General features: G+C 36.2%; 2 protein-coding genes across 11 annotated transcripts in view; one reads left to right on the top strand and one right to left on the bottom strand.

Moving 5' to 3' along the window:
- Positions 1 to 4,404, top strand: part of lpin1a (lipin 1a) — a 78,335-nt gene extending 73,931 nt beyond the window's left edge. For 8 of the 10 annotated variants that reach the window (XM_007240767.4, XM_049464100.1, XM_049464101.1 and 5 more), the window contains one exon: positions 1,432 to 4,404. In XM_007240767.4, coding sequence (XP_007240829.3) covers positions 1,432 to 1,591 — 160 coding nt within the window. In that variant the 3' untranslated portion in view covers positions 1,592 to 4,404. The remainder of the gene's footprint in view (positions 1 to 1,431) is intronic. The other 2 variants (XR_007424192.1, XR_007424190.1) reach the window with 1 other exon arrangement.
- A 5,818-nt stretch (positions 4,405 to 10,222) lies between these two features.
- The window catches only part of itsn2b (intersectin 2b), a 109,385-nt gene continuing 103,674 nt past the window's right edge, over positions 10,223 to 15,933 (bottom strand). The window contains exons 38-39 of the mRNA XM_049464098.1: positions 12,301 to 12,474; positions 10,223 to 11,283 (exon numbers count right to left, since the gene is read on the bottom strand). Of these exons, the coding sequence (XP_049320055.1) occupies positions 11,126 to 11,283; positions 12,301 to 12,474 (332 nt within the window). The 3' untranslated portion in view covers positions 10,223 to 11,125. The remainder of the gene's footprint in view (positions 11,284 to 12,300; positions 12,475 to 15,933) is intronic.

The following is a 15,933-nucleotide window of genomic DNA, read 5'->3' as shown; positions in this document are numbered from 1 at the left end:
TGGTGAAAGGTTGTTTCCATGGAAATGTAAAGTGACATCAGAGCACATGTTGGACATAGAAGCCACTTAATTTTCCACTCACAACTGTTAAAGAAAAAACAAGGCAAATATTGCTTGATCAGCAAATATATTTATTGTATGTCATTTACTAACATGCTGTAGTTCTATTGTTGTTTTGAAAAAGATCACAAATTTAACATGAAAATTATTTACATGCATGAAATGCTAACTATCAATTCAAAGCTAATCAGTAAAGCCATCATCCATTTTTTATTAAAAATAAGTAGAAATGTCATTTCCTCCACAGTTATTTCCACCACACTTAAGATTATAGATATGAGTGATATAGATTGTTATAAATAAATTCATTTTATAGGCCCTATACTTTAACTATATACTATATATACTTTATACATTTACAATGTACTTTAATAATTTTATTTTATCTGTTTTTAAGATGGCACACACAGATACAAAATAGTTCATAACAATACAGTTACTATATAGTTCTTTGCATTTTCAAGTTTAGTGTTCATTGAAGAGAGACTCTCTATTGACTCTCCCACATGTACTATTACAGTTCTGAGAGTTTGAAGATTTTGCCAAAAAGCCAGAATTTAGATGTTGGCATATTGCAACACTAAAGTGAACAGGTGTAGTTGGTTTTCACATGGTGTTGATGAAGTTGAAAAATTTTTTTTTTAATAAATATATCTAAATTTTTTGTCATTTCCATCACTGCACGTATTTTTCACAAAATTTCCAAAACTTAGTCAGCTCATATTAAAATCATATTTGCATTTATTGATGACTTGCATTACTTTATGTAACAAAACAAATTATTTATTATTCACAAGGACCTACCCAAAGTAATAGTGCATTTCACACTGTGAAAAATTTACAGTTCAGCATTTGATCCTTAGGACAGTTAATTTAGGTCATTCCGAAATGAATTATTGTTATAAATAGTAGTAACAGGTACAAATAGTTGAGCTAATGGTTCTAGAAAAGTCTAGCATGTTTAAATTATTGCACTCTATATTTATATGTGTTAAATGAAACGTGGTGGAAATGACATTTGTTTATTACGGGTCAGAAATAAAATGTAAAAAATAACAATTAGTCTTTTAGTTTTTTAATTTAGTTTGAAATCTAATGGATCTCAATACTACAATGGTTATTTAAACACATTACGCTGTGTGAGTTGAATTTGTATAATGTTTTTTTCACTCAACTTTACTAGGCCAAAGGTTCACATAATCTAAGAATCACCCATATACTGAGATATTGACTTAGAGAAAACAGGTCTACATAGCACTAATACTGTGGTGAGAGCGACCTGTTGAGGCTAGGAAGCACAACACCAGGGTAACATTTTCATGAACTTTCTGCTGTGATGACCGATTCCATGTCCTGTCTCTTTTCTGACAGGTACGGGCGTCTGTGTGAAGTGGTTGACCATGTCTTCCCTCTGCTGCTCAGGGGCAATACCTCCGACTTCCCCTGCTGTGACACGTACAGCCAGTTCACCTACTGGAGAGAGCAGCTGCCGGAGCTGGACAAGCCAGAGCAGACTGTGGAGAACAGCTGAGGGAATGAATCCTGAAACCTGCGGGCTCCTCTTACCGTCTGTAGCACTACATTGCCACGTGCTCTTTTGCGAGCAGATAACATCAACACGTCATTTTCCTGCAGTATCACTTCACCCATTACAGTGCAGCTGCACTCTGAATGTTTATAATAGTTTAGAATACATGGTCATACATGTGTTTCTGTGATAGCAGGGGAATGATTTCAGTTTTAATTAAATCTGATCTCCGTTCAGCACTAAAACTGCATTGTCGTTTGACTGAAAGGCTATATTATCACTCACATGCAGAAATAGCTGAACTTCATAGTAAACGCTTATTGCTCTGAGATTTACATTTTTAAGAGATATTTTATTACAGAGAAAGGTGTGAAACCAGCAGTACTTTTTAAAGTCTAACTCTATTTATAAGATGTAATTTAATCACAATCCAAATCCTTATTTCCTTCTGTGACTTTTTTGCACATGCTAAGAACAGTCACGATACAAACGCAAAAACATATTTCATCAGCAGTGTAGCATATGGTTTCTCTTAGCTGCAAAGACAAATTTGTTTTACTCATGCAACATATATACATATTTAATCTTGCAGAAGTGACTCAGGATCAAATGGATTATCCTTTTCATATGTTGCTTTACTGAAGTAAAAATGTAACAAATTCTCTACCGTAAACAAACTAAAAGTTTCTGCATTTTTATGTACATTTTTTCATTATTTGCTGAATAATAACAAAAAATGTACTATACCTAATTAGTTAAATTAAGCAAGTATAACAATGCATTTAAATTTGCTGGAACTTGCTGAGTCTTTTCTGTAGAGGATTTTTTTTTTTTTTGCTTAGAAAATAAACAGGATTTTTTTTATTGTAATTTTAACCACAGTTAACTATTTACTATTGGCACACTGTTAGATCCGACGTCCAAGCTGTGACAAAACTAAAAGATAAAATATTTTAGACAACCAATATGTATTGCTTTTAATTAACATAAATGCAAGGATAAAAAAAATGGAAATTTAAGAAAAATTGAAATTTTGAAGAATTCAGTATGTGTGAATTCAGAACTGTGAGGTGAATAAGTGAATGAGTTATAATTGTTAAGTGGTAAATGTAATGTATTTATTGCACTGAATCTAGAACATGGGTTTGGTATATGATTATGCAGCATTGTGAAAATCCAGAAACCACCTTTATTTACTGAATTTCCAGTTAATCCATTCTTCCATTCTTTGTAGAAGACTGTAGCAGTTCTGGCAGCACAGGTGCTCTGAACCCACACAAGGAGGCATCTTGTGGATTTCTTCTTTAGTACTCTACAGGAAAAGAATCTGATTCCTGTGCATATGGCTCTACTACAAAATGTTCAAAAGAAACTAGAAAAAAGTAAAATGGTAGTGCTAGTGGATCTAAATAATGAGCTCAGACACTGCAGCTCGAAAATCTGCACTGCACGTCTGAAAATAAAGAAAAGTATGAAAGATAGCAGAGATAGCAGAGCTAAGCAGAGAAACATCTGAACGGCACAGAAGCAGAAAGCAGAGCTCTTAGGAACTTAGAACACATCTTTTTCCAGAGCCTGGGAATCTGTCACCTGAAGCTTCTGTCCAGTTTGTAATTAATAATTAAATGTCTTAATTACAGACAACAATAAAGACATACATTAATGTATATGCACTGAATTAGTTGAATATATGTCTGCAGAGATTCTGCTTTCTAACATTAAAAAAGGGAATAAAATATTTTTAGTTGTTAAGTTAGTGATAAAAAGTATATTGATTTTATCATATTGATATAGAAAACCACTAAAACCATTTCACTGTGAAAGACTGATGAAAGTGTAGATGATGCTTTTTCTTAACTCTTTACTGAAGGGCAGAGATTAGAAATGATTACTTGCTTATTTACTGCCTACATAAACCTTTATGATTATGATTATATATTTATGACTGTTATGCTTAATCATCACAGGATGATTAAGCATACCCTTCTGGGGTAAACTGACACAGCTGAGTGTAAATATATGATAATGAGTTGAGTGAATGTTTATTTATGTTTGAGTGACTAAGTGTTGATGAATGTAATAAGTGTTAATGAGCAAGTGTTGATGAGTGTTAATAAGTGTTTAAGTAATTAAGTGTTAATGAGTGAGTGAGTAATGTAGTGTCAATGAGTGTTAATGAATTTTTATGGGTGTTAATGGATGTTTGAGTTACTGAGTGTTTAAGCAATTAAGTGTTGATTTTTAATGGATGTTAATGAGTGTTTATGGGTGCTAATGAATGTTTAGATAATTGAGTGTCGATGAATGTTAATGAGTGTTAGAGGGTTTAAGTGTTTGAGTGAGTAATTGAGTATTTGAGCGTTTATGGGTGTTAATTGATGTTTGAGTAATTGAGTGTTGATGAGTGTTTAAGAGTATTTGAGTATTTTATTCATATTAACCAGTACTGGGTTTATCTTAAGCGTTAAATTCAGTTAATTCAAGATATAATTTCACCGTACTGTTTCTCATTTCACCCACACTGTGTTTGTGACTTGTGTTTATAACCTTTTCTGCTTGTCTTTAACTTTTGGTGAAATTCTGATATTCTTTCTGTGAAAGATCTCATTGCCTAAGTTGTGGATGTTTCAGGTTAGTTTGATAAGATGTAAAAAAAAAACAAAAAAAAACAAAACAAAAAAAAAAAAAAACATGATGCCAAATATGGACCTGTACACTTAAAATGTATAATAACAGAAACAGAGAGTGAGGTTCTTTTTGTCTCTTTCTGTTACATATTAATACTTTTGGTTGAAATATATTTATGTATTGATTTATATTGGTCTGTGTTTTATATATGTGTCTGTAATGTAATCTTTACAGTCTGGGTGGTGTGTTAGCTGGGGGCGGGGGGTGGTGTCCTGTTTTCCCTTGCAAACATCAGCACTGCACACAGCACTGGCCACAACAATAACCCATACTAGGGGATGAATAGACTAGTCAACTAGCACTTCCACTAGTCGCTACCACAGGGAGCATTCGATTAGCAACAGCAAAGATGCAGGCAGAAGGTCTGCACCTGCGGACCGTCAGAATATCTTGCAGCGCGGGAGAGAATGTAGTTGTTATTGATGGGGGCAGAAGTTTTATTACAGTTTTTCTCAGTTGATTTGGGGCATTTCTCACATCATGGTTTACATTGGCATCACAACAAGTGCATTTCTCAAAACAGTTAGTGCAAACAGCAAAACTCAATGAAATACCTGCAAAAGCTCGTAACTCACTCACAATTCTGTGTTTTTGCTTCAAAAGCAAATATTAATTTCAAACAATTTGTCAGTGCCATCAGAATGCCTAGTCTGTGTGTCCTTGCCTCTGAACAAGGCAGTCAAAATACTCAGTCATGTTATCAGCAGTGTAACAGTGTGAGTATATTCTGATGGAAACAAACTTTTGATTCGAATCAAATCTATTAAAACTTTACGTGTTACATATAAAATACAAACTTACACAAAACATAGTTAATCATGACTGTATGTGGGAGACTGACAGCAAGAAATTGGACTGTAATCAAACATTTTGAATAATATTCTTTTACTGTATTGTTTGCACTGCAATTCGTTACCAAACAATCTGACAGAAGTTCAGGAAAGACAGACAGCTGTTAGGCAGCACTCTGTACATAACACAAAGAAAAAACTACAACATTAGAAACTTACTGTAAACATTCAAAACAACCTGAGACAACAATTTAAGCAATTATAGTGATTTATTATGCATTCTGACTCTCCTCTCTGTTGGGCCACATGTTTTCATTCACGTCACACTGAATATCATCCCTTATAATGCTTTTGAACGATCGAAGACATAGTTGTTCTTCCAAAATCCACACCCACTTCCAGGACACTGCTGATACTCTACGCATGTGGCAGGGCATCCAGACCATCACCAACTACAAGTCACCTCCACCTGCTTGTAACAGTGATGCCTCCCTTCCAGATGCACTGAACTCCTTCTATGCAAGGTTCGAAGCACAGAACTACACGACAGCAAGGAAGACCACACCTCCTCCAAATGACCAGGTACTGTGCCTGTCCTCAGCTGATGCCCACTCTCAAAAACTATAAACTCTCTACCTCAGCAACTGCTGTGATTATATATGTTCTATATGTTACAGTATGTTACAGTATATCTCTGCACCTTATCCTCACTATACACTTTACTATAAACGTATCGGTACCTACAATAACCCCAACCACAAACCCAATCACATCTATAACCCCTACAAAAACCCCAACCACAAACCCAATCACATCTATAACCCCTACAATAACACAAACCCAATCACATCTATAACCCCTACAAAAACCCCAACAACAAACCCAATCACATCTATAACCCCTACAAAAACCCCAACAACAAACCCAATCACATCTATAGCCCCTACAATAACCCCAACCACAAACCGAATCACATCTATAACCCCTACAATAATCCCCAAAACAAACACAATGACATCTATAACCCATAAAATAACCACAGCCACAAACCCAATCACATCAATAACTCCAACCACAAACCCAATCACATCAATAACCCCTACAATAACCCCAACCACATCAATAACCCCAACAATTACGGCAACCACAAACCTAATCACATCTATAAGCCCTACAATTACGGCAACCACAAACCCAATCACATATATAACCCCTACAATAACCCCAACCACAAACCCAATCACATCTATAACCCCAACAATAACCCCAACCACAAACCCAATCACATCTATAACCCCTACAATAATCCCAAGCACAAACCCAATAACATCTATAACCCTTATAATAACCCCAAAAACAAACCCAATCACATCTATAACCCATAAAATAACCCCAACCACAAACCCAATCACATCAATAACCCCTACTATAACTCCATCTACAAACCCAATCACATTAATAACCCCTACAATAACCCCAACCACAAACCCAATCACATCAATAACCCCTACAATTACGGCAACCACAAACCTAATCACATCTATAACCCCTACAATAACCCCAATCACATCTATGACCCCTAAATTAATCCCAACCACAAACCCAATAACAGCTATAACCCTTACAATAACCCCAACAACAAACCCAATCACATCTATAACCCCTACAATAGCCCCAACAACAAACCCAATCACATCTGTAACCCCTACAATAACCCAAACCACAAACCCAATCACATCTATAACCCCTACAATAACACAAACCCAATCACATCTATAACCCCTACAATAACCCAAACCACAAACCAAATCACATCTATAACCCCTACAATAACCCCAACCACAAACCCAATCACATCTATAACCCCTACAATAACCCCAACCACAAACCCAATCACATCTAGAACCCCTACAATAACCCCAACCACAAACCCAATCACATCTATAACCCCAACAATAACCCCAACCACAAACCCAATCACATCTATAACCCCTACAATAACCCAAACCACAAACCAAATCACATCTATAACCCCTACAATAACCCCAACCACAAACCCAATCACATCTATAACCCCTACAATAACACAAACCCAATCACATCAATAACCCCTACAATAACCCCAATCACATCAATAACCCCAACAATTACGGCAACCACAAACCTAATCACATCTATAACCCCTACAATTACGGCAACCACAAACCCAATCACATATATAACCCCTACAATAACCCCAACCACAAACCCAATCACATCTATAACCCACACAATAACACAAGCCACAAACCCAATCACATCTATAACCCCTACAATAACCCCAACCACAAACCCAATAACATCTATAACCCTTACAATAACCCCAACAACAAACCCAATCACATCTGTAACCCCTACAATAACCCAAACCACAAACCCAATCACATCTATAACCCCTACAAACCCCAACCACAAACCCAATCACATCTATAACCCCTACAATAACACAAACCCAATCACATCTATAACCCCTACAATAACACAAACCCAATCACATCTGTAACCCCTACATTTACCCCAACCACAAACCCAATAACATCTATAACCCCTACAATAACACAAGCCACAAACCCAATAACATCTATAACCCCTACAATAACACAAACCCAATCACATCTGTAACCCCTACATTAACCCCAACCACAAACCCAATAACATCTATAACCCCTACAATAACACAAGCCACAAACCCAATAACATCTATAACCCCTACAATAACCCCATACCAATCACATCTATAACCCCTACAATAACACAAACCCAATCACATCTATAACCCCTACAATAACACAAACCCAATCACATCTGTAACCCCTACATTAACCCCAACCACAAACCCAATAACATCTATAACCCCTACAATAACACAAGCCACAAACCCAATCACATCTATAACCCCTACAATAACACAAACCCAATCACATCTGTAACCCCTACATTAACCCCAACCACAAACCCAATAACATCTATAACCCCTACAATAACACAAGCCACAAACCCAATAACATCTATAACCCCTACAATAACCCCATACCAATCACATCTATAACCCCTACAATAACACAAACCCAATCACATCTATAACCCCTACAATAACACAAACCCAATCACATCTGTAACCCCTACATTTACCCCAACCACAAACCCAATAACATCTATAACCCCTACAATAACACAAGCCACAAACCCAATAACATCTATAACCCCTACAATAACACAAACCCAATCACATCTGTAACCCCTACATTAACCCCAACCACAAACCCAATAACATCTATAACCCCTACAATAACACAAGCCACAAACCCAATAACATCTATAACCCCTACAATAACCCCATACCAATCACATCTATAACCCCTACAATAACACAAACCCAATCACATCTATAACCCCTACAATAACACAAACCCAATCACATCTGTAACCCCTACATTTACCCCAACCACAAACCCAATAACATCTATAACCCCTACAATAACCCCCACCACAAACCCAATAACATCTATAACCCCTACAATAACACAAACCCAATCACATCTATAACCCCTACAATAACCCCAACCACAAACCCAATCACATCTTTTACCACAACTATAATCCCAACCACAAGCCCTAACCTGATCTTCTGTCTGTGATCTGCAGCCTCTGGACTACATTGCCCACAATGCACCACACACTGCCATCACAACCAATCTCGACCACATGACAATACTTGGCCTTCAATAGGGGCTCATTTGCTCTTAGTTATTTCTCAGTATTGATGGTTTATCCACCAACCTTTATTTTTGCCTGCCCTCTGATATTGCCTTGCCACGTTTTGATTTTAGTATTATTAATCTACTTGTATGTTATCTCTTTAGTGTTGCTGTTTATCGTTATTGACCTTGCTTTGTCTGACCATCGCTTTGTCTTATACTTTATTTAATAAAGTATATTTTGATTTACATTTGCATGTGTCCGAGACCCACTTTATCATGACACTCTCGTGTATGATCCCGTTTTATTTTTCTGACCTCGATTTTAATTACCCTCTGATATTGCCTCCGCTGCTTTCTACCCTAAATGTTATGAATGTGGTTCCTGTACATGCTGAACCTGAACCCATGAAAATCCAGAAAAAAAACGGCTCACCACGATGGAGCGATAGCACTGTGGGGAAGTGTGAACTCCGTCCACAATCATTTAAAGAATCAACCCTTGGAAATCCACAGCCTAAACATTCCTCTAATCTAATATGAATTAATATGGATTAATAATAGAAAATAATTTCTAAACATAAAACAAATTCGCACTTATAGTCTATGAGCAAAAACACAATAAAAAAGAATAATAAGGCTGTACACTGCACTGCACAGTGCTGCAAGTCAGGTGCATACGCTCTTGTGCAACTTTTTAAAAACACAGTTGGATTTGTTACTTTGCTATATTGTGATTATCACGCCATAGCTTTATATAAAATAAAAGTAGCATTAAAAAACCAGACCCCTACCTTACAGACAATCACTATCTGCTGCCGTTTTTTTTTTTTTTTAACTGGTTTTGACCCTAAATGTTCTGGCTATCCCCATCTATCGAAGTTGTAACTGTGCATTTCTGAATTCTGCCTCGCCATGACAGCAGAGAGAGATAAATAAAAAAGACGTCAAGAAAACAGACAAGAAAAAAAACACTAAAATAGGTTTATGTTATATGTTTGTGTTTGTTCTTGTTTAAAATGCAATCGCTGTTGGTACCACCTTGAATGATTTCATATTAGTGTTACATTCACTGTTGAACCACTGGTAAATTCTAAGTGAGAATTGAAGTGCTGACTAGAGAAATGTATGTTTTAAATCATGAGGTTGACCTTTACAGATGTTGCATATGCAAAATTGTGTGTAGGGTTACTATTACTTTTTTAGGAATAAATTAAATATTTTTTTGGGATTTTTCTTTACCTCATCAGTCAGAAGCTCCCCTTGGACCCACATCTCAGCAACTGAATTTTGCTGAATTTAAGTGTTCCTCTTTAAAAACAAACAAACATACTACGCATTTAGTATTCAGATATTACACATTAATCACGAGAAACACAGATATTCTTCTGTTTTAGGCTTTTCAGGAAAAAACACCATACATTTCACATACATTTTATTTGCTTCAGAACCCTGATTTTTGTTGCATATTTTTGTGCTTGTTAGGGGCTTTGCTTATGTAATCACAGCAAAGCCTGCCCACCCACAGCAGATACAAGCAGGCAAAAAAAAAATAAAGAAAAAATTTACCCACAGAAAGGTATTTAAAAAGAGCTATAAAGCTAAACGTTTAAACAAACCAAAAAAAGTTTTATAGAACCGCAGTGGCTTAAAGGTCTCAGGCAGATGGAAACGTGGTGCCAATGCTGACGTAAAGAGATAAGACTTTTTCTAAAGTGTGGATAGTCAGACTCAAGTTAAAATAAATAAAACTCACAAAATTAACAGTGAATAGAGTCATTCATGGGTAATCACTTCATTTGTACCATTACAATTTAAAACTTTTTGTAGCTGTTAAACTAATATATTTAAACAAAAAAAATTAAGAAAAAATAACTGGTAGATGTAAATAATTTTCTACATTACAATAGATAAATTATACAGTATAAGATTTAAAAAGCTAACATTATTAAACAAAGAAAGTGTTCCCTCGTATAACATCAAGTGCAAACAGATTTTTAACAGATCAAATGAAATTAAGAAATAGGAAAAATAATACAGCTTCTAGTACAGCAAAATAGAAATCCTGAGATATCTCTACATCCAGTGTTAAACTATTCTGGCAAAACTGCTTTACTTTAAGTCTTACAAAATAACTTCAAACAGCAAATCTTGGCATAGTTAACAATACTCGTTTTACAGGTCCTGAAAAATCCAGTCACACATTCATTAGCCCATTCCACAGTAGTTGAGGGTAAATTGTAAGACAAGGCAATGGAAGACCTGGAGGACCTGGGCAGCTTGGGTCTGCTTAACTGGCTGATATTTGAGCTTGAATAATCTTATTTATGGGCTTTCCCATCAAACAACTGCAGGTCGAGGCGGACCCACACCTCTCCGGTGGGCACTTCATGCAGCAGAAGCCTCCTGGTGGCGGGTCCTTTATTCTCCAGCTCCTTCTTTATAGTGGCCACTGGAACCTCAGTGCGACCAAGGAAGTCTAGAGAAACATGAAAATGTTAAATGATGTATATATCCATGGCAACATAGCAAAAATATCTTATGACATTTCACAGATTATTGATAATTTAGATAAAACATGTCCCACTAAAAATGCTAATTCAGTAGAAAACTAAACATTTTCATAAATAAAAATAATTAAGTTTATATAATCATATAATCATTTCAACTTCATAAAAATATAATAAAAAGTAATAACTGAATTAAATAATATTTTTAACACATTAAAGAATACACTGTATTAAAAACCACATACAGTGAGTTTTGAACAATATTTAATATTATTTTGTGGTTGCTCAAAATTTTTTAGACCTTTAGCTCATGTTTCAGGAACACTAACACTCCTGTACATTTACTATTTTCTCTTAATGTATACAATTTTTATACACTACAACTGTCACAACTATAATATGTCAACACTGTCAGTTTTATATTAAAAATATTAGATAAGATTATGATTTCTTCTCTGCAATCACTGAGAACTTCTCTGCTTTAAGACAATAGAAAAAAGTAAACGTTTTATGTTGTTAGAAATATATGTCAAACAGTATAAAATAAAAACTATAAAGTGATTATTCAACATGTTACAGCACATTTGTGTACAAAGAATGCCAGATAATGATTAAAAAAACATACATATTTAACCCAAATAAATAATTCGTATTGTGTCTGATGGTGTTGATAAAACGTAAAAAATGGAAACATGACTATTTTACAAAAAAAAAAACACGAAATGAAGAGCTTGCCCCAGTACATTTCTGAACAAATAAGACCTTAATCTATAATTACATACTTTCAGATTTTGAACTTTAACTAATTTATTAATTTCAAAATTGAAACCAAATTTATCTAAATTCTTAAAAAATCAGTGATGTGAAAACATTAATAAATTAATAAAACATGTTACCAATCAAAATATATATTTGTTTGATAAGTAATAATCTACTGTTACTGACCTAAAGTGATCAAGTCCAAAAAAAAAAAACTAAATACATACCATCAGGAGCAAACTGCTCGCGTTCATAAATGGTGATACACAGAACATCCTGATACAGGTCCTTGATGTGAAATTGGCACTGAAAATTCCACTTAGGGTTAACTGTGTCATTTAGGGTGCGTGAGGTGTAGCACTGGGCACCCATGGTCACCTCACAATATGGATTGCTCTTTCCTAATCAGCAGTAAGAGAAAGAACATGTTTAGTCATCGCAATGCACACAACCTCCTACACTAAAATAACAGGTGTTTCAGTTTCAGTTTTCAAGTCAACAAATACAGAAAAAAAATCTCAAAACATCTTTAAACTGTGAAACTTATCTGAATAGTTTAATCAGTAACGTACTTTACAGCTGTTTTAAGTGATGAATATGTTTTTATGTTTTTTTTTGGATCCCTTTCAGACAGCTTCCTCTTACGTCCACAGTTAATCCTGTTGGATGTGGTTGGTCCTTCTTGGTGGTATGCTAACATTACCCTGGATACTGTGGCTCTTGATACGTCACAAAGACTTGCTGTCTTGGTCACAGATGCGCCAGGAATTCGTGCAACAACAATTTGTCCTCTTTTGAACTCTGGTATTTCACCCATAATGTTGTGTGCATTGCGATATTTAGAGCAGAACTGTGCTCTTACCCTGCTAATTGAACCTTCACACTCTGCTCTTACTGTTGTAATGTGCAATTAATGAAGATTGGCCACCAGGCTGCTCCAATTTAGCCTTGAAACCTCCGACACTAAAATAACAGGTGTTTCAGTTTCATTGTCCAACTCCTGTGTATATATATAAAACTAGGCCCATAAATATTTTCAAAGTGTCACAATCTTCCTGATTCTCTGCATGACACCACATTGGATATAAATTGAAACAAATGAGATATAGTTGTAGTATAAACTTTCATGTTTATTTCAAGGGGGGAACAAGGGGGGAACAGCAAAGGTCACTAATGGGTGGACCGTTGTTGCTCCGGCTGTTGAATTGGGACGCGGCCGTGAAAAAACGCCTTTATAAGGAGATAGGGAGCCTGAGAACGGGCGGAAAAACGAGAACGGGCGGAAACTAAAGTCACGCCGAGCGCTACAGAGAGACAGGCAAGGAATGTATACAAAATCTGGCCAGAGAGGCTTTTATTATTATTATTATATATATTTTTCATCCTATAGTTAAAACAACCTTAACAGGATATAGCAATTAATTGTAACACAAGTTAACAATCGGTCCGGACCTTGGCCTGTCGAAATTTTCTCTAAATGGACCATACTGAATTCTAATTAAATGCCCCTGCTCTACAGGCAATGACTGCCTGGAGTTTGGAACCCACTGGCATCACCAAACACTGGGTTTTAATACTTAATACTTTGCCAGGCCTTTACTGCAGCGTCTTCATTTGTCACTGGTTTGTGGGACGTTTTTATCCTCTTAAGTGAGTGAAATGCTGCTCGATTGGATTCAAATCTGTTGATTGACTCGACCACTGCAGAATATTCCACTTCTTTACCTTTAAAAACTTCTGGGTTACTTTTGCAGTATGATTTGGATCATTGTCCATTTGCACTCTTTCCATCAACCTTGTTGCATTTGGTTCAAATCTGAGCAGAAAATAAATCCCTTCCATAAAAATAAATCTTCCATAAACACTCATGACCCAGTGCCACTGGAAGCCCATCCACCACCGGTGTGCTTTGTGTTAAGTTGTTCCAAACCTTCTCCATACTTTCTTCTTCCTGGTGGAGGCTGATCTTAGTATCATTTGTCCAAGAAACGCTGTTCCAGAACTGGGCTGGCTTCTTTATGTTTTTTCGTAAAGTCTAATCTGATCTTTTTATTAATGATTTTCAACTTGTTGTGAACTGTCCAAATGTGCTCTCTCTTTTTATGGTAGACTGAGATACTGATACACCTCCTTCCTGAAAAATGTTTTTTCACTCGGCTGGATGTTGTGAAGGTTTTTTTTTTTTCTGTAATCATCCCCTACTATTGTCTTGGGCTCTTTTTTCCCCAGGATGTACTAACTCTTAGAATCATCCCCAGCCCTTTTGCCTGCTTAACTGGCAATGGACTAATAAAACATAGCCCATGGAGCCTATAAAATAGTTTTGAGATAATTTGTCTGTGGAGAATTTTAAGTCCACTTTTTTGTAGAATTGTTGTAATTCCGCCACATTGGAGGGTTTTCCCAGCATGAACCCCCTTCTTAAGGTCATGACACAGCATCTCAATGGGATTCAGGTCAGGACTTTGACTTTGTTTTTCTTTAGTCATTCACAATGATCCAATGATGTGTTTTGGATCATTGTCCTCCTGCAGAACCCAAGTTCATTTCAGAATGAGGTCACAAACAGATGGCCTGACATTCTCCTTTAGGACATTTCCATTTAATACAGAAAGTTTTCCAGGTTTTCTTCTTGGCATTTTTGCCCAGTTTCTTTTACGCTGTTGCTCGCTATAATTAGAAATGACTTTATAACCTTTTCCATAGTGATGTATCTCAATAACTTTCTATTTCATTTGTTCCTGAATATCTGTGGATGTTGGCATGTTGTCTAGCTTTTGAGTATCTTTTGGTCTACTTCGTATTGTCAGGCGGGTTCTATTAAAGTAATTTCTTGACTGGGAACAAGAGTGGCAGTAATCAGGCCTGGGTGTGGCTAGACAGTCAGGTGTAATTAACCACAGTCAAGTTATGTTTTAACTGGATGGGCAAACACTTTTTTTTTTTTACTTTTTCTCCCTTAATAAAAACATGTATTATTAATACGTCACAAGAGGGACGTAGGGCCCTCGCAACACTGGCGCAAACTGCACCGTGCTGGGCCAAACCAAGAGACCGGTGAAAGTTAGACCCATGTGTAATTTCTCACAAAATGTGCACTACCTTTTGGAAAACTTTTACCTTTATCAATTTTTAAGCTTTCCATGCATTGAAATCTAGGTGGTGCTACAGAGCTGATTAAACACATATTTATGAAATTCCAATTTCAGATCAAAGTCAAGCAGGCCTGTGAATTTCCATCCATTGTAACCTCCTCAAACACCCAGCAACACCAAGACTTATTCAGTTCCTGTTTTGATGTGCATCTTAAGCAATTCAAAACAGGAACTGTTAATCTGTCCGCCATTTGGTCCTCATTGAAGACATATGTTAGGTGTTTATTGCTGACAAATACCAAGAGTACTTGGCAAATTCTTTAGGAGTTCGACAAAGTACGCAAAAAAATTGTCAAATGCACATATACACTGCTCAAAAAAATAAAGGGAACACTCAAATAACACATCCTAGATCTGAATGAATGAAATATTCTCATTGAATACTTTGTTCTGTACAAAGTTTAATGAGCTGACAACAAAATCACACAAAAATCATCAATGGAAATCAAATTTATTAACCAATGGAGGCCTGGATTTGGAGCCACACACAAAATTAAAGTGAAAAAACACACTACAGGCTGATCCAACTTTAATGTAATGTCCTTAAAACAAGTCAAAATGAGGCTCAGTATTGTGTGTGGCCTACACGTGCCTGTATGACCTCCCTACAACACCTGGGCATGCTCCTGATGAGGTGGCGGATGGTCTCCTGAGGGATCTCCTCCCAGACCTGGACTAAAGCATCCGCCAACTCCTGGACAGTCT

Source organism: Astyanax mexicanus, chromosome 14 (genome assembly GCF_023375975.1).
Source record: "Astyanax mexicanus isolate ESR-SI-001 chromosome 14, AstMex3_surface, whole genome shotgun sequence".
NCBI lineage: Eukaryota > Metazoa > Chordata > Actinopteri > Characiformes > Acestrorhamphidae > Astyanax > Astyanax mexicanus.
This window is presented reverse-complemented; position numbering and strand designations above follow the sequence as displayed.